We start from the raw sequence: 24,673 nt of genomic DNA, 5'->3' as shown, positions 1-24,673 counted from the left end.
TGATCCAGACATTGAGATGCAAGTGTTTTCCTTCCATGCTTTTTAGGTTATTTCACTGTCTCAGCCACTGACTGCATGCAATGCCCTCAAGTACATCACGCTGTATCAGAGGTTCATTCTTACAAGCAACCTTAACCTGCTACCACTGACTACATCCTTAACATGTCTTTACCTTAAAAAAAAATTAAAAAAAGAGAAAAGGATGAAAGGATGGTATCTAACAGTGCAGCTTGTGTATTTGTTACTAGGGAAACAAACAGCGAAGAGAAAGAAAGCCTTAGTGTCCTTGTCATTTGGATCTTTCAGTAGAGAAGCAGAGCTTGTGTTAAAACAATGGAAACACTGTTCAGCTTTCAGGATCCTTTGCTGTCCTTGCTGAATGACAGACACTTCTTTCTCCCCCTTGTCCATCTTGTCACCTCTGAAAAGGAGAGTCATTTCTACATTCCACACTGGACTGCTGGTTGTTTTTTTATTTGTCATGTAAGCTTTAATCCCTGATTTTGTGTAACCTGGTCAGTTCCTAACACCTAAACCAAGATCACAGCAGGTCTGCTGAGGTAAATAGAAGAGAGAATCCCTATGTTGTGCTCATACCTGTAGAAAAGCACACACAGCAGCACTAACAGTGCCAGGTTTGTGCTACTTTGAGCTTGTACTGAATCAGGACTGCAGAGAGCGTGAGGGGTACACAGCATTTGCTGCACCCCAGCATGGGGAGCCGTGCAGCCCTGAAGGCTGTGCCAGTGTGACACCATTGCCTGGAGGGGCTGTGGGGTGTGTGGGAGCTTTGCACAGCTCCAGCGAACAGGGGGATGCCAGGCTGTGAAAGGCATGACTGACACCTCTGGCTGCAGTCACTTGAGAGGTGTCACTCACGGCTTGGCTGGACTGACACCTCCCAGATTCAGAGGCAGATTCAGAGATCAACATCATTTGTACCATGACTTTCATTGCTGAATATCCACTGTATCAAATTTCATGTCATTTCTCTGTCAAACTATGCTACATCCCTGCTCCTTTTTCTGTTCCAATTATTAGCTTGTTCATCTTTAGCATTTGCCTCATCTAACTCATCTTGTGGGAACTGGATTAGGGAGCTGGATCTGGTGCACTCTGAAGTGTAGCTAAGTAAATCCAAAGGATTATCACCTTTCTCCTGTTCGTACAAGACTACAGCTACCAGCACTGGAGCTGGAGAGATGATGGGAAAATTGCAATAAAAGCCCTACTGGAAATACTCTCACAGATTTTTGTGTCCTGCTGTTTTAACAAAGCATATTTCTTCTTTACTGTGCAAGGGTGGCTTTTTTGTACTGTTCAAGACTGGCTGCTAATTTGTCATTAAGGAGGAAGGATATGACAAAACCCCCACATAAACATGTGAATAATATTAAAAATGGATAGGCAGAATAAAATCAACTAGCACATGGTTTACTGATCATAGCCACTAGCTGAATTGTAATGGATTCCCTCTCTCTGGTATTCTGCAAAGTACTAAAGCCCCTTGGGTAAAGAAAACAAACCACTTGGTAAAGATTGGGAAAAAAAAAAGAAAACTATGTCAGGACTGACAAGAAAAGGAAGCAACAAACATGTTCCTGATGGTGTGTGTTCATAGCGTGACAGCAGAGCCCTGCGGGGACAGTGTAAATGACAACTTCGTCACGGGCTCCAGCAGTTTGTGTCCCTACACTCTTTGTCCGTGGAAATAGCAAGGGTACAGCCAAAACAAACCAGGGGGTGGCTTTTATTGACTTTTTAAAGAAAAATACGATCATTGCCAACAGACCTCAAATGCTCGGGAAACTACTTGTATGTGAGTTGTGTTTTGGTTCCTTAACGTTGAAATTTGTTCTTTTACACCATAAAACCTATGTGTTTTTTCTCTATAAGTGATGAGCTTTTCCCAAACTCTTTCTCTTCAATCAAGTGCTCCAACCGATCCTCCTCGTTCTTCAGTCTCTACCTGGACTTCTTTTCCTTAATGTTTTTTCTGCAGCACTTAAGTTTTATCAGACCAATACCACCTCCCAGGGTTCTACTAATTCCTGCAGAAACGCGGAGGATAAATACTTTCTGGTGTGAAAACGCACCTTTAGGAATCCGACAAAGTCGATTGCAGCGCTTTCACGTGGAAACCGCACTCGGCGATGAAACCGTAAACCGAGCCAGTAGCCTCGGCAGGGGCTTTATTACCTGGCGTTCGTTCCGTTCCCGCTGCCGTCCCGCCGCTCTCCCCTCAGGGCCGGGCCCGCCTCAGCCCTCAGGGAGCGCGCGCCGCCCGTTTCCCGCCGCGCGCCGGCGCGCGCGCGACCCCGCCGGGAGCGGGGGTGAAGGGGAGGGGGGCGCTCGCGGCACGCGCCCAGCGGCACGCGCGTGCCCCCACAGCCCCCTCCGCCCGCACAACGGCCGCGGGGGCGGGGCCAAACGGGGGGCGGAGCCAACGCCCGCGACACACCCCGTCGCTCGCGCTCTGGCCCCGCCCCCCGGCCCGAGCCCGTTCCCTCCTCCACAAAGCCGGGGGCGAAGGAGGGGAGGGGCGCGCGCCACTTCTGCCCGCCCCCCTCGGGAGGGGCGGGGCTGGCGCGGGGGGCGCGCGCGCGCGGGCGCGAGGGCGTGCGGCGATTGGCTGGCGGCGGCGGGGGGAGCGCGTTTAACGGCCACTGCGCCCCCGGGCCGGGGCAAAGCAAAACAAAGGCGGCGGCGGCGGGAGCGGGAGCCCGGGCGGAGCGCACGGCACGGGCACGGCACGATGCCTCGGCCGCCCCTCGGCCCTCAGCGCGGCACACGCGCGCCCGGTCCCCGTCTATGACCCCCCCGGCGGCCACCGCCGAGACAGTACCTTCGAGGCGAGGGAAGCCGTCGTGTCCTGCCCCCTCCCCCGATCCCCCCTCTTTGTTTTTCGGTGAAGGCCCGGCGCGGAGCTCTCGCTGTCCGCCGCGCGAGGACCGGCGGTCCCGCCTCCCCTCCTACCCGTGCCCCCTAAGGGAGAGGGGCCCGGGGGCTGCTCGGAGCCCGGGCTGGGAGCGGAGTCGGCGCGGCGCAGCGGTGAGTACCGAGCGGGTGAGAAGCGGCCCCTCTCCCCTGTGCTGGGATTTATTTTTTTGGAGCGAGGGGGAGGGACGGGCGGAAGGCGGCTGCGAGAGGAGCCCCGTGCTGTGCCCCGGCCGGGGGGGGGGCCGCCGTCTCCCGCGTGCGCGGGGCCGCCGAGGCAACTTTGCTGGCGGGAGGAGGCTCGGGCGCTATTTATAGCGCCTGGAAATGACGGCAGCGCTGTCTGCCCGCAGCCTCCTCGGTGCGGGGCGGGTAAGGGCGGTTTACATAATTGAGGGGGGGCGAAGCTGAGCTCGGCGCGCCGGGGGCCGGTGGGGTTCCCCTGCGCTCTTCCCCGCGGGGCCGGCAGCCGTGGGTTTCTGCACGGCGCCGGTGGCCGGAGTAGCGCGGGGCCCTGTTCGGGTGGTGGCGCGGCCGTGCCGGCGGCCAGAGAGGGGAACGAGCCTGTGTCCTGCTGGAGTAGCTGCGGGGGGGGGACAGAAAAGGCGACGGCGTCACCCGCCGCGGCAGAGAGAGAGGAAACGGCTTTAAAGGCGTACGGCCAGCGGCTCCCTCCCGGCGGCGAAGCGGGGTGTCAGCCGGTAACTTTCTCCGCGCTTTTTTTCGGCTGTTATTTCCTGGTGTGTAAAGGTGAAAATGAGGCTCCTGTGGCTCAGTCTTTAACTTGGAGGTTTTTCCCTGCTGGACTAAGCTCACCGCAGGTTACTGAGGGTGCGTACACAGGCTGTGTCCGGCTTTGTGCAGCTGCTCAAAGACTCTTTAAGCGTATTTCGTGTCGCTCGTTCCTCAGAGCCCCGCAGGAGCGGCGGAGAGGCCGGTTCCTGACCCTGCTCCTCCCGTGCCCCGCGCGGCAGCAGCCGCTGTTCCGGGCCGGCGGCGCGGGGCCGTTCCCCCCGCCACGCTTATCGGGGTGTTTGTTTACACATCCGGGGCCCGCGCGGGGCGGGGCCGCCCCGCCCATTGGCCGCCCCGCGCCCCGCCCCGATGACGTCACGGGCGGCGGGCCGGGGCCGCTGTCCGCCCGGCCGGGGGCTCTGGGGGTCGGCGCGGCCCCGCGGGGACGGCGGAGATCGCCGTGCCCGGCTCCTGCGGCCGCACAGCCCCCGGGCGCCGCTCTGGTAGGTGCGAACGCGAGTACCGCTTCAGGAGACACACCTGGCCTTGCACCGACCGTGCCGCGGCCAGAGAACCAGAGAGAAATAGTTAGTTCGGGGTTTTGCTCTGTTCTGTGCGAATAATGAGCAGCAGCCCGAGGAGCTGCTCGTAGCTATGGGAGGGAAGTGAGGGTGGGTTTATTGACCATTGTTACGGCGAGCTAGGAAATGGTTTGTTTTGAACTTTGCTGTTAGCGGCACAACAAGTCTGTGGTTCCTATGGTGTGTATCAAACAGAGTCGTCTTTTTGAAGAGAGCAATATCGGGTACGGTTCTGTTAAATGGGCCTTCGAATTATTTTGATTTCTGTAGCTGAAGTACATTGAATCTGTAAGAGTCCAGATTTTCCATTAGAAGTGTGAATTAAAAACACTTCTAGGAATGCCTTGAAGAAAAGTATTTTCTTTTTACATTCTGGATCACAGAATTGCTGAGGTTAGACAAGATCCCTAAGATCATAGAGTTCAACCATTAACTCAGGACTGCCAAGGCCACCACTAACCCACATCCCCGAGTGCCACATTTACACATTTATGGAACTTCTGCAAGGATTGAACTCGTGTTTCAATTACTGGTGGAAGAGTTTAATTTAAGCTAAAGTCAAAATATCTTAGCACGTGGTGCCTTTCATTCTGAAACGCTGTTTTGTTCTGGTTTTGTCTATTTCTGTTAACCTAAATAAGATCTGTATCTACCATTGAGTTCAACCGGGAGTTTAACAGAAACCTCATGTTCTTAGGTCACTTTTCTTGTGTATTTTACTTCTAATAAATGTGGCTTCATATTCAGCTGTTCTACAAGAGCAAACTGTTTTCTGCAAATAATGTAATTATTCTTCCCTATGCAGTTGTAATTAAATTATCTTGGGACACTAAATATGTAGTATTTGTTTAAATTACTATTAACATTTAAGTCTTGTTCTTCATGCCAAATTAGTTAATATTTCAAGCATATAAATGTATCTCTTATCAAGTGTTTTCCTGATCATTCTCATGCATAGATCCGTACTTTGGATGACAACTTGTTCCCATTGTTGCTTTATTTTTTTGGATTGCCTGTTGTGTGCTGTCTTGTTTGTGGCTTATCTCTGCCTTTGCAATTGTTTGTGTGAGAAATTTTCTTTAGCAAGTCTTTCAGTAGTTTGAGTTTGCTCCTGCTTAGGATTAAAAAAAATATCTAAACTGAAACCCTTTGAAATTTTGCTGTGGTTGTCTCATGTGCTAGGCCTGCTGTACAGATTACTTTCTCAAGGAAGCGCAGTGACTGCTTCCTATGAACAGGCTTTGTTTTATGTGGCTTTCACTATCTGCTCTAGCTGTTATCAGTATCCTACTGCTAGAAGAGGGGTTAGTGCAGCCCTGCACACAGCTTACAACTGTGATAAGTCAGTAGCCTGCTCCTAGCTGGATCAGCATACTGTAAATTCCTTCTATTGTCTCATTTCTGTTTGTGCTATTGACCTACTCAGGCAGTCACCTGACAGCCGATGACATAAGTTGACTGTGCAGTGTTTGGAGGGCTCATTAGCACGGTGCAGCCACAGCCTGGGAACTGCTGGCCTCTGGCAGACCAGGAGATGTTATCAGTGTTTAGCATCTGTTTTGTTTTCAGGCAAACTAAAAAGGTTTGCTTTCCAGCACAGCAGGAGGCTCTGGCATGCTCTGACATGTAGTGTCTCTGAAATGCACTCTGAGGATTAAGGCTGCAGTTGGTGCTCTCTGTGCAGAATTTAACTTCAGTATCAGATTGTGGGTTTGGTGGCTTCCATTAAGGCTATTCTGGTACAGTGAGGAAGTACCTAATTAGCTTTGATCGGGACACCAGTTAAGAAGGTTTTTGCCTAAAGGCATAATTCTGCAGAGCTTGAGAGAGTAGACAGGATCCCTGAATAGGATGGCAGTGTCTTGGTATTTCACTTAAAGCCAGATGTGATCCTGATTTTTGCTGAAAACTGAAGTGCAAATACATAAAATATATTTACTGTTGGACAGAACAAGTGTTTTCCAAGATTGCTTTCCTTGTTGCTTGCTATATTGGAACTGACCACTAGAACTTCAAAGACAATTAACTTCCTTTGCTTCCCTACCTTTTTAGTGTGATTTTCTGCATGGATGTCTTAAAGAGTACACCTGATATAATGTAGAAAGTGCTTGTGTTTCGTGGAGAACTGTTTGAATCTTGTCCCTCATTAGAAGTGTGATGGAGTAGAAGCCATTAGTGGAACAGAACTGCTTTTTGCCGTGTTGAATGGAACTTGAACTGTGCAGTTCCTTAGAAAAAGGGGCCTGTAGTGCAGCCAGGCATTTGCTCCAAATAACACTTTGCTTTATGGCTGGATTTGTTGAATAACAAGTTAACTCTGGTCTTGTTGTAAGCTGCTAATTGTTGTGCTCTTTTCACCTACAGGTTGTGACTGTTTCTCTTCTGTCATTTGTGTGGAAAGTGCCACACACACTCCAGAACAACAACGGCTTTTGCTTGCATATTCCAGTGTTTCTTTTGTCAGCGAGTTCAGCAAAGTTGTAATTCTTCAAGTGCCAGCCCTGAGCTGAGTGAGGAGCCACCAGCAGAGATGGTAAAAATGACAAAATCAAAAACGTTCCAGGCTTACCTGCCAAACTGTCATCGAACCTACAGCTGTATCCACTGCAGAGCCCATCTCGCCAATCACGATGAATTGATCTCCAAGGCAAGTGGTTTCTTTAGAGACCTCATGAATTATTTCTTAACCAAAATGGTTGTCACTGTGACACCACTGCCAGTAGATAAGGGATGCAAATTGGTGCATACTTCAGAGTATCTTCCCTGGGTTCACTCTTGGGTCGTACATGTTGTGTGCTAAGAACTGGATATATTCTGGAAACTTCTGAATGTGACATAAAGGTTGATCTAATCCATTTCCCATGTTAACAACCTGTGTCTGCTGTCAGGTGGGTACTATTTGTGTATTTGTGTTGTATCTGAAAAGTCTGCTAAGGAGAACTGTCAGAAGAAAGCATGGATCTCTGGGTAGGAAATTATTCTGCTTATGATTGTTCCAGATAGAGATTTCTTCTGATTCTGTTGGCCTGAAGGTGACAAATCTGTCTGTTTCCAGAATGTCCCACTTGTGTTATCAAATCTGTAAACACACTTCTGCTGTCTACCAGCTCCTAAGGAATATGATTAGCTAGAGATGTTCAAAGTAGTCGGACTGTCTGAGCTTAGAGAACAGGTGGAACCTTGAAACAGGCTAGGCCTGCCTTTCTTCCCTGCTGCTGGAAGAAACCAAGACTTGTAATGTGTAAAATATGTAGGAAAGCTTGAAGTTTGGGATAAATACTTGACAGACTGGTTCATTCTTTGCTGCAAACAAACTCCTGATTAAATTACTCTCTATGCTGTCATGGAGAAAACACTTTAGTTGCTTTTCAAACTTTTTAATACAAAATGTTCTCTATATGACTATTTTGTCAAATAAAGTTAGTTATAAAGGGTTTGACACTAAAAGTTCTCTCTGTTGCCTGTGTGTGTGTTCAGCAGTCCTCAGGTGATGCTGCTCTTCAGTGTTGAAGAGATGGGAGGGCTTGAAAATGCTGCTACTTCTGAATTTAGGTTTTCTTTGTGTGAGGAAACCTGCTTGCTTATCCAAGGGCTATCAGGCAATAATGGGTTTTCCCCATGTGGTTTTTTTTCTTTTTACTTGAATTTAATTTTTTTCCATGTTGATTTCAGAATTAATTGAGAAAATGCAATCCAAGCACATACTTAATAGGAAGTTCTTATTTTTGTGGATTAGGTTTTTGCATGCCAACTAAGCTGCCACAGTTGCTACATGAGCCAGTTTTCTCCAAGGGCTTGGGAGCTCTGGTCGACAGAATACTCTGAATATGTTAAGCAAATCATGTGTTCATTTTACAGCTTCATAAATAATTTCAAGTGTTAAGAATCAAGTTTTCAATTCAAAGAAAACATGGAGGACTCTTTAAAAAGTCTATAGTAAATACAAATAATTACATCTGAGTTGTTTCTAATGGTGTTGGAAAGGGTGTTAGAGGTTGATTCTGCTTGATTTCTGGCTTCCTTAATTTTTGATGAAGACACTTTACAAAAGTATTTGTACTTGCAGATTGACTATATGCTTATTTGACAGCTGATTCATATTTTGTCTATTTAAGATTTTTTTAACCATATTCTATTGTCTAAATCTGTATAGTAAAAGAGAAATGCTTTAAAATGTGCAATATATTTTTGTATGTTTTTAAAATAAAAAACGTTTGTCATCTATTGTACTTGTATTTAAGACATAGCTTTGGAAAACCCATCTTCCTTAGGCTGAAGCTTTACATAATCCAACATCAGAGAAGTTCTGATGGAAACAACTGCAAAGCAATAGAGGATCATTAAAAATAAGTACAGCTGGCCCTCGGGAGGGTGGGGGAGGAGGCACATTATATGCAATGAACTTGGGTTAGAGATGGTTTTTTGACATATCTGGGGTCCTAGTTACTGTAACTACTCAGATGCAGGAAAAAAACCCCAAACAAACACAAACCAACCTGAAGTGTAGCAAGTTGATTCTATGCCATCTAAAGTTAACAAAGAACAGTGTGGTTCCTGGGCTGGTTTGGATTTGCTGATGGAGTAGAGACTTAGACTGTTCAACCTGACTTTCCCCCACTGCCTTACCTTGAAGGCCTAGTTCTAAAGCTCTGTTACATTCTCTAAATACCATTTTTAGTTGCAGATTCTCACTTTCTTCCAAATGCTTCCTGTACCATCTCATGCCAGAACCTAGTGCCACAGGTGCTCTGCAGCACATAGAGGCAAACAGTATTTACTGAATGCCTGGCTGTAGCTGCTTCCTTTGGGAGTTGTCCCTCACCCCACCTTTTCTGGGTACGTGGTGGTGGTTTCTTCCTCATGTGTGGTCAGGGAAAATGAACCAAAATGCGTGGTGCACTTCTAATTTAAAGCAGCTCCAACTGGCCTTCTAATGTGCATTTAGGTATAAGGATTTATTATACCTTACGCTGTAGTGGTTTCTGACATGAGGATGAAAAGATAAGATATGCTGCGAACAGAGTGGTGTTTCTCTTAAATGTTGGTCTGTCATGGAAAAGTAAAAAGTGCTGCATATTTCTGTCAATCATCCCTTTGATTCTGATCCTCAGAATACCCGACTTCAATACAGATTTGCAATTCTTCTGCTTTTGAGAGCTGTTGATGTCAATTGTGTGACAAGGATGGCAGCATACACGAATCACCTTTTCATTTTATTCTGTTCTGTTTGAGCAGCAGGATCTTTCTTGCCCTGGAATGAATCACAAAGCTTTCTTTTTCTTGAGTCCTTGCTGGTGATAAAATGGCAACCAAGAGTCTTGGCAATACCTTAGAAATAAGAACAGAGATTAATGAGCTAGGCCAAGAAAGTGTTACCTGCTCAAGTGAATTCAGTTGTGGCTTTAGTTTTCTCTGCAGCTGCGAAAGGACTGGGTGTGTTCCCCAGTGTTGAAATCAATATGATGTTGGTGGTTAGAACATACATTTCTAGAGGTTCTCACTCTGTAATAACCTTGTGTTTTCAGCAGCTGGGGAGGAGCTTAGGGAAGGTGTGGGAAGAGGACTGGTTGAGATGAGGAGCCCCAAACTGGGAGGCCATTGGCAGTAGAGGCAATGACAAATGTTATTCTGTACAGTGCACACATGTGTGAACAGTTGCCATCATAATTTACAACTCCCAGGTTGTCTTGGGGTAACCATTGATTTGAAGGATACAGAGAACTAATAAACTGTAGGTGACTTTTGATTGAAGTGTAAGTTTGAGGTGGTGTCAGGTGCATCTTGGATGTGACTGATTTGTGTTGCTAACAGGTCTGCAAATGCTGGATTTTCTTTCTTTGGTGAAGACTTCAGAGCCCGTCAGGATGTTAAAGTATTTTTTAAATGCTATGAGAAGGAATAAACCAATCATCACTACACTGGGATATGTTCACAAGATGGGGAAGAACCTATAGCTCTTTAAAATTTCTTTAAAGAAGTGAATATTTTTAAAATCATATCCTACTCTGACTGTAGGCACAGAAGAGAAGTAAACTATGAACAAGCAACCACAGGTCTTAATGAAGAGTAAGGCAAGGAGCTGATGCCATAGGAAGCACCTTGTGGATTTAAGATGTTCAAACAGCACATAGAATGTGACCAAACAGTATCTGTTAATAATAATTTTAAAAATCCAAACATAATTTAATTTTGAGAGGACTTCTACAAGACTCCTTGAAGTACAGGGGAGGTTGCCACTTGTGTGGCCTAAATGAAATGTTGTACATTTGCTGCTCTGGGAGCAATTCTGGAGTAAGTTTTGTGGAAGGCCTCACTGAAAGAGCTTTCTTTGGATTTGTTATGTAATAGTAGGAAATGTACAGTGGTTTTTAAGAGCAGTTAATCTTATAGGAGACAAATGTTCCTTGAAGAGCCAAAGTTCCAAAGCACTTGAGAGTGGCTTGTACCTACTAAGTTCCAATAATTGTTTAGACATTCAGGTATGATCCAACAAATTACAAAAAAATACAAGTACTTAATAGAATCTTGGAACCTATTGGATATACTGCAAAGGATAATGATTTGTTGCTCAAGGTTGACCTGCTTGAAAGACTGTTGAAGGATCTTGCAGTGTGCCTTAATTCTTTGAATGGAGAGGATTTGGATTACTTTGTGTACATGTCTGTATAAATAGTGTCACTTTCTTCTGTCTCATTCATTGCCAAGCATATCTGACCAGAGGGGAAAAATGTCATGTGAAGACAAGACTAGATGTGTCAATATTTTCAGGAATGAGTTCTTCATAAGGGTATATACATATATATATATGTATGTAACTATCATTGACTGCACTGGGAAATCCTTGCACCTTGTGGGTGAAAGAATGATCTTAGTGCTTAAGTTTAGTTCTCCAAGGCATTCAGTATGATTGTTCTTCTATTATTGATGAGAAGGAAGAGTCTTAAGCCTAAATAGTTGCTAAAACATTTTTAGCCTTGCTTAGCAATCTGTGGTTTTGTCCTCCACTATTTAACTGATGAGATCAAGAGGAATTTTTTAAAAGGGTGTTTTGTCTTTAAGTAAATATGCTATGCTTATCTTGGTTCAATTTGTAATCCTCCTTTGCTTATGATATAATGAGTATTTAGAAAGATAGATGGCCCTGGTCTATGTATTCTTGAAGGCTGTTTTTGTTCCCGTACCAAATTCATAAATATCCTGGTGATAATTATTTTTTCTAAAAGGGTTCTAGTTTTTTGGGTTCGTTTTTTTCTTGTGGGGGAAGAATCTATTTTTTGAAAGAGAAGCAGTCTTTGGAAAACATCCAAGAATAGATTTGAAGGCTTAAAGGAGTTGGAAAGTGCAAGGGAAGTGTTCTACTCTGTGTATTTTGACATAATTATTTCTGAAATCTATTCAAGAAGCTGCATAGGTCAAGATAACTTGTCCTGCCTGACAAAGTCTTCACTTTGGGGAAATATCATTTGCCAGGTTTGCAGTTTTTAGGGTAGAGTTTTTTAAGGTTATTCTCTACATATTGAACTTTATAACTTGCTTAATCAAATTCAGTAAATATTTGAATAAAAATGAACTTTAAACATTTTTCATATTTCTCATGGAGTCCTCTAGAACTTGCCTAGGAAGCAGCTGAGCAGCAGCATCTCTGGTGGTCTGCATTGTTGGGTTGGATGTGAGGGAAACACCAGCTGGAACAAATGTGGAGGGTTTTCCCCTGATAATTTTTTTTTGTTTGTTTTTTTTGTACCTTATGTTGAATTCAGTTTTCTGAATTTGTTGTGAGTCTTGAAGTGAGAGGATATCCTTACGGTCTTTGATGCATCTTGCTGAGGAGATAATTTTAAACATCAGAGTCCTTGTGTTTCTGCTTTACTTTAAGAATGCTGCTCCTAACAAATATAGTTTTCTGTATTTCCCGAATTTGCTTATTTGTTCAAAGAACTGATTCAACTTGATCTATCTTAGCGTGTAAAGGGAACTCCAGTAAATGAAAGGAAACTCAAGAAAATTAAGCTGAATAAAAACCTATGGACTTCTTTCATTTTCCTTCTTTAATATTTTATTTCTATGTTTTGAGTAGCTTGCAGACCCTGGTAATGCCCCTGGGGCTTGCTCAGAATAACGCCTGCCTTGCCCCCATGCCTGTTAGGATGGCAGTTTCCCTGGGTATTTGCTGTGGAGTGTGATCTCTAGCCATGCAACCTAATCCCATCTCTGGGGAATAACTGATGGCATCAGCTTTCAGTAGCATCCCTTCCTCCAGCCATGCCTTCAGCTGTGCCTTAGGGCAGTAAATACATGTTCTGCTTGACTGATGTTTCCTTTCCTCCTGGGTAAAACAGCTAATCCTGGTGTTAGAGGTGAGGGTGGGTTTAATTTACAAGCATAGATCGTACCTAATTCTGAGTGTGTGCAAGTGAAACACGTATAAAGCTCCTTCACTACACAATGGATCGGTGACAGAGGTCTGTCAGATGACTTGGAAAGATCCTAGCTCCAAACTGTTCTTGCAGGTGACTTTCCTGTAGTTTGTAAGCACAGTTGGACATTATTGCTGATACTGTTGGACATTCTGGATACTTTCCAGCTGTGCTGAAACAAGAAAACATGATAGATCTTGTACATCCTTCTGTATAAATGGGCAGCTGGTCAAAGACACGGATTTTCTAAGGAATAAATTAACTCATAAATCAATACAATATTATTAATTGAGGACCATAAAAAGCCAGCCTTATAGCAAGTTTCAAGTTCAACTGCAGATATTAGTGGAACTGATAAATTGCCCAGCTTCTGAGTAAAAATTCTGGCTGCTGTGAGTCATTATTGATGAGAGTTGGTCACACTTGCCACTCTCTTCTAATTCCTCTCCACTGGGTAAGATATATTTAAGACTCAGTTTGAATAGAGTGTTCTGCTTCAGTTTTGATTTATGTATAGTGCTCGTGATCTTGGGAGTGCTGAACAAATGTTGCAAAGTTAAAGTTTGTTTGCATAGGTGATGTTTATTCTATTGAAGAGTGGTTTGTCTGGGGACAGGTTTGAACAGTTGTGCCTGTTAGTCCTTGACACTGCCATTTAAAGTACTTTCTTTTTCTTTGAGGAGTTGAACACAAGGTGTTCAACCTGTCAGTCCCTTAAAATTCATATCAGTGCACCTGAATCATACAGTGCAGGGTGTGAGAAACCTTGTGCTGGTAGAAACAAATGTTCAGCATTAATTGTTTTCTGGTTATGCAAAGTATTCTGTTTATAGCCAAATTACAAGCTTAGCAAGCAACCCAAGCACCAAACTGAGTTGTCCTCTTTTTGTTTCAAGTAGTAAGATGCATCAGAAAGTAGAACTCTGATCACAAATCTTTCACACACCATTAAGAGTATGCGTCTGTGACAGAGATGTACCTTTTTGTGATGTTTGAATACAGTTTTGGGGAAAAAAATCTCAGCTGTTCACGTGAATAAGAAACTGACTGCCAAGTGCTGACAAGAGATTGATAATAAAAATTAAAAGGCATGGGAATTTAAAAATTGCTATTTTTGCAGTGCTGCTGTGCCAGTCAGTGTGTAAGAGTTCTGCATGGCTGATTGCAGACCATTCAATGCTCCATGGAACACTCATGATGTGGTTGGGCACTGGTTTTGAAGGGAAGGCTGAGCTGCCTGGGCCCACTCTGTGTTCCAGAATGCAGTTACACAAGTTGCTGCAGGCTCCTGTTGAGTTATCTGAGTGATACATGGAGGGACTTGCTCTTTGCAGCTGGGCAAGGAAACAAGTGTTCTGTGGCATGTAAATACAATCCTTAGCCTCCAAACATGAGTGTAGGTAAGAAAAGATGGTATCAAATGAATCACTCATACTCTGGCAATGGGAAGCAAGGCTGGAAAGGAGGAGCTTTTCACAGTGAGATTTTTGTGAACAGACTTTCTAAAATCACTGTCACAGGAAATGATTCTGTGTTCCTCCTTCCACTCTACCTTGATAATCCTAAAAATTAGAAGGTAATGGCCATTTCTGAGGGAAAACAAGCCTAGGAGAGTACAGTATATCTAGGGCAACAAAGCAAAGGGTGCAAGAAAAGTCAAGTCATCTTTCAAAATATATTAGGAAAGAAAAACAACTAAAGCAGTGCTTTCCAGCCAGTGGTTTATATTTCATTTGGCTTGAATTTTTTTCAGCTTATGAAACAAGAGAGGGGAATAGCTGCCTTTTGTGCTATTCCTGGCATCCTGTTACTGCCCTTTACTTAATTTTGAAAAATGCAGGGTCAAAGGAGAGCTTTTATTAGGTGATACTAAGTCAAGACTAAACATAAACTTGGCAGAAATAATTGCATATGATCGTTCAGAAGGTCTCCTGACTTGTTTCTTTCTGGAGTCTTTTTTCTTCCCCAGGCTGCCGGGGAACTTCAGGTATGGTACATGAGTAGTTCAAAAATTATGTAGGACCAGACCAAAAAAAATCCCAACCCACCACATGATGTGATTGGCATGTGTATTTACATATGCATAGAGAAACTAGCACATGATTAATAGAGAGTATTTCTTGGTGCTGTTTGGAAAAAGATTTGTGAATTCTAATTCACAACATGGAGTTTTTTAAACAAGGGGAAATAGCTGCAACTCTTCTAATTTTAAGATTTTTTTTTTTACAGTAGCTTAACCAAATATCATGGTCATCTTGGCTTTGGAAGTTCTTTTTAATAATTTCAGGTATATGAAACAAGGAAGTTCTAGTTTTATGTTTACTTCTTACTGAATAAGAGGATTTTTGAAGTGTTTCCTTTACCTTTTCTTAAAGGTGCTGTTTGTTTTAAAGACAGCTCTAAGGATAAATGACTTCCTGGCAGATCTGTTCAGACTCTGTCCTCAACCAAGTCTCCCCTTTTCAGGGTCAGTCCCACCTGAAGTTTCAGCTTTCATTGTCCTGCACAGCCTATCTGGTTTTCCTTGCCTGGTGAAAAATAAGACTTGTAGTTCTGCCTGGTGGAGACAGTACTTCATCTTTTGTCTTTGCTAAAGGTAGAATCACTGAGGTTGGAAAAGACCTGTAAGGTCATCAAGTCCAACCACAAACCCAACAGTGACAAGTCTACCACTAAACATGTCCCCAGGTGCCACATCTGTGTCTGTGGTGACTCCACTGCTGCCCTGGGTAGCTTGTTCCAGTGCTTGACAACCCTTTTGGTGAGGAAATGTTTCCTTGTTTCCAGCCTGAACCCCCCCTGGTGCAACCTGAGGCCATTTCTTCTGGTCCTGCTTGTTAGGAGGGAGAAGACACTGACCCCACCTTGCTACTACCTGCCTTCAAGTATTTGTGGAGAACAGTAATATGTTCTCTCCATACTACTTTTAAATAATTGCTAAAATAATAAAATATTAGTGCTATAAACTGTTAAGTTAGAATTTCTCATCTTATATTAAAGATTATACAAGTATGTAAGGGTTGTATGTAACTACTCTGCCACTATTGCAACCTAGAGTAGTCCAGAGTCAGGGATTTCTTTAAACATTCTTTATTGCAGTATATGATCTGGTTAGTGTTGGATCAAAAAGGGTTAATTTATATGCCTTTTCTTTTTACAAGAAAGGAGATTTTTATTTGCAACTGTTTATATGCAAACTGTTCTGAGAATTAAAAGACAACAATTATTGCTGTTGTGTTGCTAGTTGGTAGACTGGCAAAACACCTATTTTAGTGTCAAATTCCTTGTAATGACATAACTAAATACGTGTGAGAAGAAGAATCTAGTGCAGAAAGGACCTTCTGACTATGGTTTCATGCCTGATGTTACCAAAACCATGCAGAAGTATTCAGGTTGATATTTTCATTCCAAAAAACCTTCCATGTTTATCTAATGCAGCCTTCTGAAAAGTTGGTCTGTGATGTTCAACACTAGAACCACGGGGATTCTTAAAAACAATTGTACTTTGTCTGCATCATGGTTAAAGTAGTTAATTTTCTTTGAAAGTAAGTTAGAGAAGGAAAAGGCTGGAAGAAAAAAGTTTACAGATTTTTTAAAAAATGGAATTCAGTGTGGTAGAGAGAAAAAAGAAAAACTGAGTTCCAGTGTGAACCTATTTGGATGGGAAATCATGTCTGTGTCTAAATTACCAAGTAATTCAATGCAGAAGGAACCAGATGAAAGCAGTGATGTGTCTGACACAGGTTTGGAATGTTGTACCTGTGGCTGGCTCTGCTCTGCTCACAGGTTCTCCCAGGATGTCTGCAGCTCCCAGCCTGAGCACAGGTTTGGGTCTGTGTCTCCATTAACGTTGCTGAGTGCTTGGAAGATGAGCTGCTGATTTAGTTGGTTCAGAAGGATCAAGGGTGCAGTTCCCAGGAACTGAAACTGCCCCACAAGCCAAACCAGCCCGCAGTAAATGTGGCTGATTAGGGGTTTTAATTCAAAACTGTGCTGCTGCTCTGAACTAAAACATTCATTTAGATCCAGCTGAGAAGATCTAACAGTCATCGTTTGTCCATAATTTGTCAGGAATGTGAGAGATTTAAAAGCATGTGCCTGTGGTCAGGCATTTGATGGTAACAGTTGTCTTACTAAAATGAATCTGAGCTTATCTGACTTATAAACTGATCAGATCCATTTTCTGAGTACAGTATACTGGTTCTATGCTTGGTCCAGAATTTCACTGCTCTTATATCAAGTGATGCAATGAAATTGAAATAAATCATCTTTTGGCTGCAGCAGAGGAAGACAGAGGAGATGGGAGTAATTCCCTTTGAGTTAAAAGCAGATTATTTCAATTAGCATGAAGGATGTCTAGGAAAATGAGAATTGTGTGTTATTGATGTTGAATTTAGAGCACTTGACAAAGTAAAATAAAATAATTGTTTAAAATCTAATGTAGGTGAAAACATGTCTGACCAGACTCTCCTATAAAGAACTGGTATAAATTAATTAATCCAAAATAGTTTATATCTGTATTATCATTCTGGAACTGTGTTTGTTTGTTTGGTGGGGCTTGTGTTTTTTAACATGTGCAATTTCTTTTTTTTTAATGCAGTCCTTCCAGGGAAGCCAGGGACGAGCCTACCTCTTCAATTCTGTGTAAGTATGTGGTTATGGTTCTGCACACCACCTGCAGAGTGGAACTTTATGCTTCCCAAAGGGAAAACAGTAGGAATTAATGTAGCTGTACTTTGCCCTGTTCTTTTTAATGCTGGCTTTACTCACCAGCAATAGTTATTAAAGAGCTCCTGGACTGATTCTGAAGCATTCCTGTGCACATATATGAGTTTATCTTGCATTTCAAGCAATTCTGCTAAGAGCTGAAAGATTAGGGGAGTGTGTTAATGTGAAATTCCTTTTGTGTATGTAATGGTAGATGTCTCGAGCAGGAGCTGCCATTCTGAGATACTCCAGAAATCACAAGGTATTGAGTGACTGTAGATTTTCTTTAGACAACTCTGCTGTGGTCTAAAGAATTTCCCAGTCTGACAGTTGGATACATTTACAGGTTAATGTTTCAGTAAACTTGGTACATCTTAAATGACCTTGAATATTGCAATGTGCTAGAGGCAAAAGGTCTCTGTGATCTTATCAAGCCTAATATTTGCAATCTTAGGCACGTCCTTCCCTTGATAGGAGGCTCTTTGCATTTGTTAGTGGGTGTATTTTAAGTTTTTAATATGCAGGATTGCATTTTTGTCTTTATTTTTCAGCAGTTTTTTTGTGTTTGTAGCATTTTGAAAAAGAGATACAGTTGAGTGTCCTGGTCTATTTTTGACCAGGATAATGGAACTGTAACTGCAAAGGATTTGATTGCAGATCCTTGAAATTCTGTTTAATATGTAGTTGTTCAGTGGTGACTTGGGATTTCTGCTGTAATTCTAATAGGAAGAATCTGGTACTACAACAGCAAAAATGGCAAAATTTTGCTCTTGTCTAAAACTATCTAAAAACTTGGTTTAGTCTTCCCTCATGTTTTCTGCATAGACTCATTTCTGGAAAAACTGGCTGGGTGCAGTACTTCATGGGATGTTTTGTTTTGAAATTGCTGTTCGTTCTTCAGAACTTTGTCTGCTGATCTGTAGCAAAGAAATATTTATGAGGCTTTTTCCTTGCTGCTATTTTGGAGCTGGTTCTAAATTCAGCTGTTGGTGCTGATTCACTGGTACAGCCTTCCATTAGAGAGGTCTCAAATTGTTTTTGAAGTAAAGCCTGAAACTGTAGAAGTGTCCAGTTACTGTGTAGTGTTCTGTTCTCTGGAAGTTTAACTCTTTAGCTTGTCTTTGTTGCTGGGAATAAGTGGGTATCACTGACAGTGACACCACAGCCACTTAAAATTAAAAACAAAGCCCTTTTTTGCTTCCTGTCCTTCTGCTCAGTGTAACTGAGGAAGTTACTTCTGCAGCATTGAACGAATTAGGCATTTTTTAAACTCTTTTTGTCTGCTGGAGAAAAGGTGGGGAACAGTAAGAGAAGAAACACACTCATCTTTTAACATAATTTCTCCCTTTTTCCAGGGTAAATGTGGGCTGTGGTCCAGCAGAGGAGAGAGTTCTTCTGACAGGTTTACATGCTGTAGCAGATATCTATTGTGAAAACTGTAAAACCACTCTTGGATGGAAATATGTAAGTAATAAACTTAAATCCTCAATAAATATTTGTATGTTGAAGCACAGATGTTTGAGTAGCCATTGAGTGGCACCTGTGCTGATAGGTGAGGTAGCTCTGGTGCTTTTGTGTACATCAGGCTCTAGTATAGTCTTGCTTCCCTGCATCTGCAGAAGTGCTGTAGCAGATAATAACTTTATTCTGGACTGCAAATCAAGCATGAGTTATAGGTGCTACTGAATATGTCTAAAAATTCTGTATTTGGCAAGACTACCAAGCACACATGCACTACACCTGGTGGGAGAAATTGTCAAAGTGAGTCTGTAGTGTCTTGGATTGCACAACTTGGTTATACAGCAAAATTATTAATTACAATAAATGGTACTGAGCATATTACACTGTTTACAAATTATGTGGACTCAATTCTGTTGTTTGAAAATTTACCTGTGCACTTGCAGCTGTGTTGCAAGTTTGAGGTTTTGAAAGTGTTAGATTCTGGCTGGGATTTTCACTGATTCAGTGTAGCTTCAGATCTTAGAAGATTTTCTAATGCGATGATGAATATAGATGAGAGTTTTTGAAGAGGTTTACATTCCCTCTTTTCATTACTTCTGGGAATAAATAAATAACACATAAAACATGCCATTTCCTAACCTTCACTTTAAAAAGTATTAAAATTCCCTCAGCATAGAGAGAATGTGGACAGTTGTACATGGATCTGTGCAGTAGATGTGCTGATTCCACTTAGGAGAAGTTTGCTTCTGTTTCCTTCCCAATGCTTTTCAACCTCTCTTTTTTTCCCTCCCCTTACTCAGTGTAACCAATATGGGTTGCTAACTGTAATGGCTCCTGGTTTGTATTTTTAATGTAAGTTTGATGTTTAAAATACTTCATTTCCTGAGCTTAATTCAGTGTTGTCTTGGTTTTTTTCCCCCCCTTTCCAGGAACATGCTTTTGAGAGCAGTCAGAAATACAAAGAAGGAAAATTTATCATTGAACTTGCCCACATGATAAAAGACAATGGCTGGGAGTGAACCACAACCTTTTTCCTTCTCTTTGGACTATATTCTGTGGAACAGGCTTTACAAAGACTATTGCAAAGTAAAGGAAGAGCTTGGCTAGAGTGGCCCTGAGAACATCACTGAACTCTGAAACCTCACAAATGAGTAGTGTAGTGTAAGTGGCTATTTCAGGCCATGTTTGCCTTTTCTCCTTGTGTAAGTTCCCTCTTTTTGTACGTGTATTATTGTGTGAACAGTTGTTTTGGAACATTTTGGATGACCTTTTTCTAAACTCTCTCAGACTAGAGAAACAGTTCACTAATTGAAAACAGATTTTACTGGTTAGCATCTCTCTGACCTATGCCTTTAATGCTACTTCTGCTGTGCATGCTTCTTGCCTAAACACCTACACTCCAGTCCTGTAGACGTTCTGTACCTGAGCAGTCTGAAAGAATGTATGGGATGGGGTGCTTTTTTATATGTAGCATTTTCTGATGTGTTTGGCAGTGAAGAGGATGCAGTATTGTAGTTATTAATTTCTTTTTCCAATTTGAGTGTACCACAACCTATGTACATCTTGTAGGTGAATTGGTTAAAGGTACAGTGCTCACTTCAAAAAATATTTCAATTGCACTGACTGAAGTTAGCAGGTCTCAAGTTGTTAGGAATGGTTATGCCAGAGGTTTGCTATCTTAATTATCTTAACATAGAAGGATTTAAAATCAATAATGCTATAGAATATGTTCCTTTAAGACCAACATATTCCCTAAGGAGTTTGCTGGATAAAACATTTATAAAACTATAGCTTGCAAGATTAAAAAGACAGAAAAATATATGCATCTTCTATTTTGAAAAAAAAATTAGTTGCTATATTAGGAAAAAACAAAGTTTTGGTACTGTACCTTTGCCAGTAACAGGGACTTGTGCATCAGTAAATTTTTATGGCTGGTTCCATTTACATGTATAGTCCTAATGCACTGGACAAAGAGGTTGTTGTCAAGGAAGCTTATTGAAGTCTTCTGCTTCTGCTACATTTGAACAAAAATATTTATTTTTGTGAGAAATGGCCAGAGCCTATGACATGAAAATTAATATAGTACCTGTAGGAAAAGGAGGAGTAATAAGAGGGAAGGAAAGTTTGACTTGTTTTTTTCATAAAATAAAATAGCAAGATAGTTTTTAAAATTCGGGGGTGGGGAAAGGCTTTCCTGGTTTGCTGGCTAAATCATCCCCAAGTATCTTTTTATAATAAAAATTTATATGAAACTCACCTTCTCTTTTGTTCTCATGCTGTTTCTTTAATGGAATCAGTTAATGAGAGAAACTTCTGGAAAGTATATGCACAATATGAGCTGTTGGTATCTGTGTATGCAAACAGAGCAACTGTGAAAGAAATGCTCACATAAATTTGCTAACTTAATTTTCAAATTAAACAGTCTCTACAGACTTTTTGTATGTTAATCATTTTAATGCTTGAGGACAAACTGTTTGGAAAAAAACCCCTTTAACACTACATAAGTCCTATAACTGAACAATACAGAAGCCTTGCAATACTAAATCCCTTTCTCTCAATAACAATTCTAATATGGCACCTGTGAAATCAATCACAGGTGCTGCTGCTGCTGTTCTGTTTTTGGGAATCTCTCATAGGCTTTCTGAACTCTGCTGCACTTTAGAAATTGTCAGACATGAAAAGTTATGCCAATGGGTAGGGGCAATACGAATCTTTAAAACCAGCTTTCCAGTGTTTTTGTGGGGAGGAGTGAGAAGAGCAGTCTCCCAGGTGTACACGTTCTCTGTGATGCAGGCTGGCTAAACTGCCTGCCAGATGTTGTCATGAATGATACCCATGAATTATAAATGTAAAAATTAGAGAAGTAGTTCAAGCTGTTGGGTTTCAGTCCAGAGGCCTGAGGTGGTACAGTTATGTTCAACATGGATTTTGTAGCTTACGTGTTGCTACTTTGTGTTCACATCAGGTCTCATTTTTAACAATGTCCTTGATGCAAGATGGGCTTGGGTGTTGCCTGTCTCGTGCTCTTTTTGCCCTGGGAATTGTTGGGATTTTGTTTTCCACCATTGCAATGTATGTTGCCAACAAGGAAGGCGCTAAACTTCTGTCAGCAAAAAGTTTGTGTTGGCTTCTGAGTCCTGTTGCAATGCTGATACTTGTGAACAGCTTGTGTGAGGTTTGTGTATCTTTGGGCTTTTCTTATTTCCTGGCTGCAGACTTGCTGAGGCAGTACACTGGACTGAAGGCAAAAGTAATGGCTGCTTTTCCAGAGAGAGTTGAAATTAAAGAAAATATGTAAAGTATTAAAGATTTTTCTCTCCAAAATTGGGGGTTTGGCTAGCTCTTGTTAGTAAGCTAATGCTGTCTGTAACACAGTCTTATTCTTAAAAATTCAACCTCTTTCTTCAGTGCATTATTTATATTTCAAACTGGACATTTTCACCAAAACCTTAATTAACTTTGATGCCAAAGGTTGGGACTTCAAGTGCTCAGCACGTAGAGCTTCAGACTACTGGCATAAAGAGTTAATGACCTATATGTGATGTTTATGGCTTTTAAGAGAACCAAACAAAGCAATATTCTTTTTGGTCTTTTAATAAGAGTGGATGCTTTGAAGGAGTAAAGAGTAGAACTAGTACAGAATCACTATTTTATGCTGCCATGTAACAATTCTTGAGGCTCATTCTTTTGAGGGAATATGTGAATTTTCTTCCCGTGTTCTTTGGCAGCATCAATGATTATTTTCTCCCCTCATAAAGGTATAGAGAATTTTTGTTATTGGTTTTGGTGAAAGTCGAATCCAGATAGCAATGACTGCTGGCTGATGTGAAGAGGTCAGTCTGGTCACTGAACCCTCCAGCAGTCATTTGAAAGAAAAATAAACTTACTTGAAAAAAAATTTTACTAAAGCATTTTCCCTCTAACCAATTTTTGTAATATATTAAAGATTATATTTAAAGTTTGTATGTGTTTGCTCTGGGCAAGTTTACTTCCCCTCCAACTTGAGCACTTTTGTTACTTGTACTGGTTATTTTTGGTCTTAACATTTATTTTGTATTTTGTTTTTTATAAATTGTAACAAAAAGCTTTTGTGAACCTTTGTTTCTTGCTGGCTCTTTCTTGGACCAAATGAACTGACTATGAGCTGGCTTAGAAGAAATGTTCATTGGGATGCATAGGAATTTGCTAGCAAAAATGTACATGTATTGAAAGTTTTTTTTTTCCACTGAACCTCTAAAGCCACGCCTGTCCTAAAGTAATTAATCATAATTTGGTGTGACTTTAGTAATCTGACCACACATTCTCTGTCTAGGTCCAAAATAATGGTTGTAACAATGGTTTTCCAGAACTGAGTTGGCCTCCAAACCCTAGAGTTCTTCTTTGGCTGGTTACTTTAAGTATGTTTTTGATTACTAGAAGGCAATACTGCCATGTATAAAAATTGTCACATTGCAAACTTGCTGTGAAATCAGCTGCAGAATTTGGTGAGGGATTGCTGACCACTCAGCCTAACCACTCCTGCTGTATGCTTTTAGTGGCCTGGTAATCTTAATTTCACCTGCCAGTTAAAAGAGCCAGGATATGAATTTCCCGTGTTGGTTGTAAGCTGTACAATGACAAACTGCGTGAAGGAAGATTGCTATGGCTCCATTGTAATGTCCCAGCAGCAAGGCCCAGCGTAATGACCAGTGTGGGCAGTGCCTGTGTGCTTGCAGTCCTTGGGAGCCATATGGGTTATGACGTGTCCTGGAGTTAAAAACTGGCCTCAGAGGTTCTGCCCGAGTCCCCACTGCACCCATAACCAAAGGTCATCTCTATTTCCCACTGCTGGACCAGTGCAGGAGTTCCCCGAGGCCGGGCACCAGGGCTGGTGGCCATGCACGTCCCTCCAAACGCCGCTCGTAGGGCTCCTCTGCCCGCTCATCTCAGCAGCCAGACTGCAGCAGCAGCGACCTCCAGACTCACAGACCAAACTTCACTCATCTCCAGCCTTGGATATTGGCCATGAGAGGAAGAAGCTGTCAAATTACTGTTAAACTTCTTGGACACTTTATTGGACTTCACTGAGACTCATGTTAAGCCAACCAGCAATATAAACTTACTGGAAAAGGAACAGATGCTTCAGAGGTTTCTTTTAAAAGGACTGTTACAAGTGGTTTAAGGTCTAAAGCATGAGTCATAAATGGCAGTTGAGTTGTGCCTCATTGTTTCTTAAACTCTTTAAAATGCTTTCTTTTACAGGTGACATGGCTGTGTTGCTGTTTTGTCCTTGCAATACTGTACATCATTTGTTGTTTCACTATATTGTATCTATTCAAGGTATCACAATAAAAGCTTTCAATTGTTTTGTTGGGTTATCTGTTGGTTCTGTGCTATCTGTTCTTGCTGAGTTCTCAGGCTTTATCCTCTGGTAGGGCCAGAGAGAGAAGACAGTGCTCTTAGTTGGTCTTAAAAACTCATGAATGGGTTGAATCTGATTTTTATGTGGTTTTAGGACTGCCACAAAACAGTTGGGATTTTTTCCTTTTACATATGGCATTTGCCTATTTTGAGTCAACTGTGGGACCTCTGCAGAGTGAGAGTCAGTCTGCACAACCCCCAAAGGAATCCTGAGAGGAACTGAAGTGTGGGTGTGCTTTTGGTTGTGTCAGGTCGATCAGCTGTAGACCTGAGGAGCACTCTGAGCACAGCACTCCCTCTGTTCATTGTGCTTTGGCTGGGAGGAACTCCTGCAGCTCCTCTGATCAGATGATTTGTCTTGTCAGTGATATGATCCCTCTGGACTGCCTGAGGCTCAGAGTGAAGTCATTCAGTGCGTGCTTACGTGGCGTCTTC

At 42.2% G+C, this 24,673-nt stretch overlaps 1 protein-coding gene and 1 long non-coding RNA gene across 4 annotated transcripts in view; one reads left to right on the top strand and one right to left on the bottom strand.

Annotated features, from left to right (window-relative positions):
- Positions 1-2,399, bottom strand: part of LOC134560120 (uncharacterized) — a 32,600-nt gene extending 30,201 nt beyond the window's left edge. The window contains exon 1 of the long non-coding RNA XR_010082675.1: positions 2,200-2,399. This is a non-coding gene — a long non-coding RNA (uncharacterized LOC134560120). The remainder of the gene's footprint in view (positions 1-2,199) is intronic.
- Positions 2,400-2,601: 202 nt separating this feature from the next.
- Positions 2,602-24,195, top strand: YPEL1 (yippee like 1). Of its 3 annotated transcripts, none has more exons than XM_063415754.1 (5): positions 2,602-3,051; positions 6,618-6,900; positions 17,271-17,314; positions 18,733-18,841; positions 19,768-24,195. In XM_063415754.1, exons 2-5 carry the CDS (start codon positions 6,784-6,786, stop codon positions 19,855-19,857), a joined length of 360 nt encoding a protein of 119 aa, XP_063271824.1. In that variant the 5' UTR covers positions 2,602-3,051; positions 6,618-6,783; the 3' UTR covers positions 19,858-24,195. The 3 variants fall into 3 exon arrangements, with proteins under 3 accessions (XP_063271824.1, XP_063271827.1, XP_063271826.1); XM_063415757.1 differs by lacking the exon at positions 2,602-3,051 and adding an exon at positions 3,450-3,638; XM_063415756.1 differs by lacking the exon at positions 2,602-3,051 and adding an exon at positions 4,039-4,175.
- Positions 24,196-24,673: the final 478 nt, after the last annotated feature.

The sequence above is a fragment of the Prinia subflava genome, chromosome 19, assembly GCF_021018805.1.
Source record: "Prinia subflava isolate CZ2003 ecotype Zambia chromosome 19, Cam_Psub_1.2, whole genome shotgun sequence".
NCBI classification, from domain to species: domain Eukaryota; kingdom Metazoa; phylum Chordata; class Aves; order Passeriformes; family Cisticolidae; genus Prinia; species Prinia subflava.
Note: the sequence above shows the minus strand (reverse complement) of the source record. Positions and strands in the feature narration are given on the sequence as shown.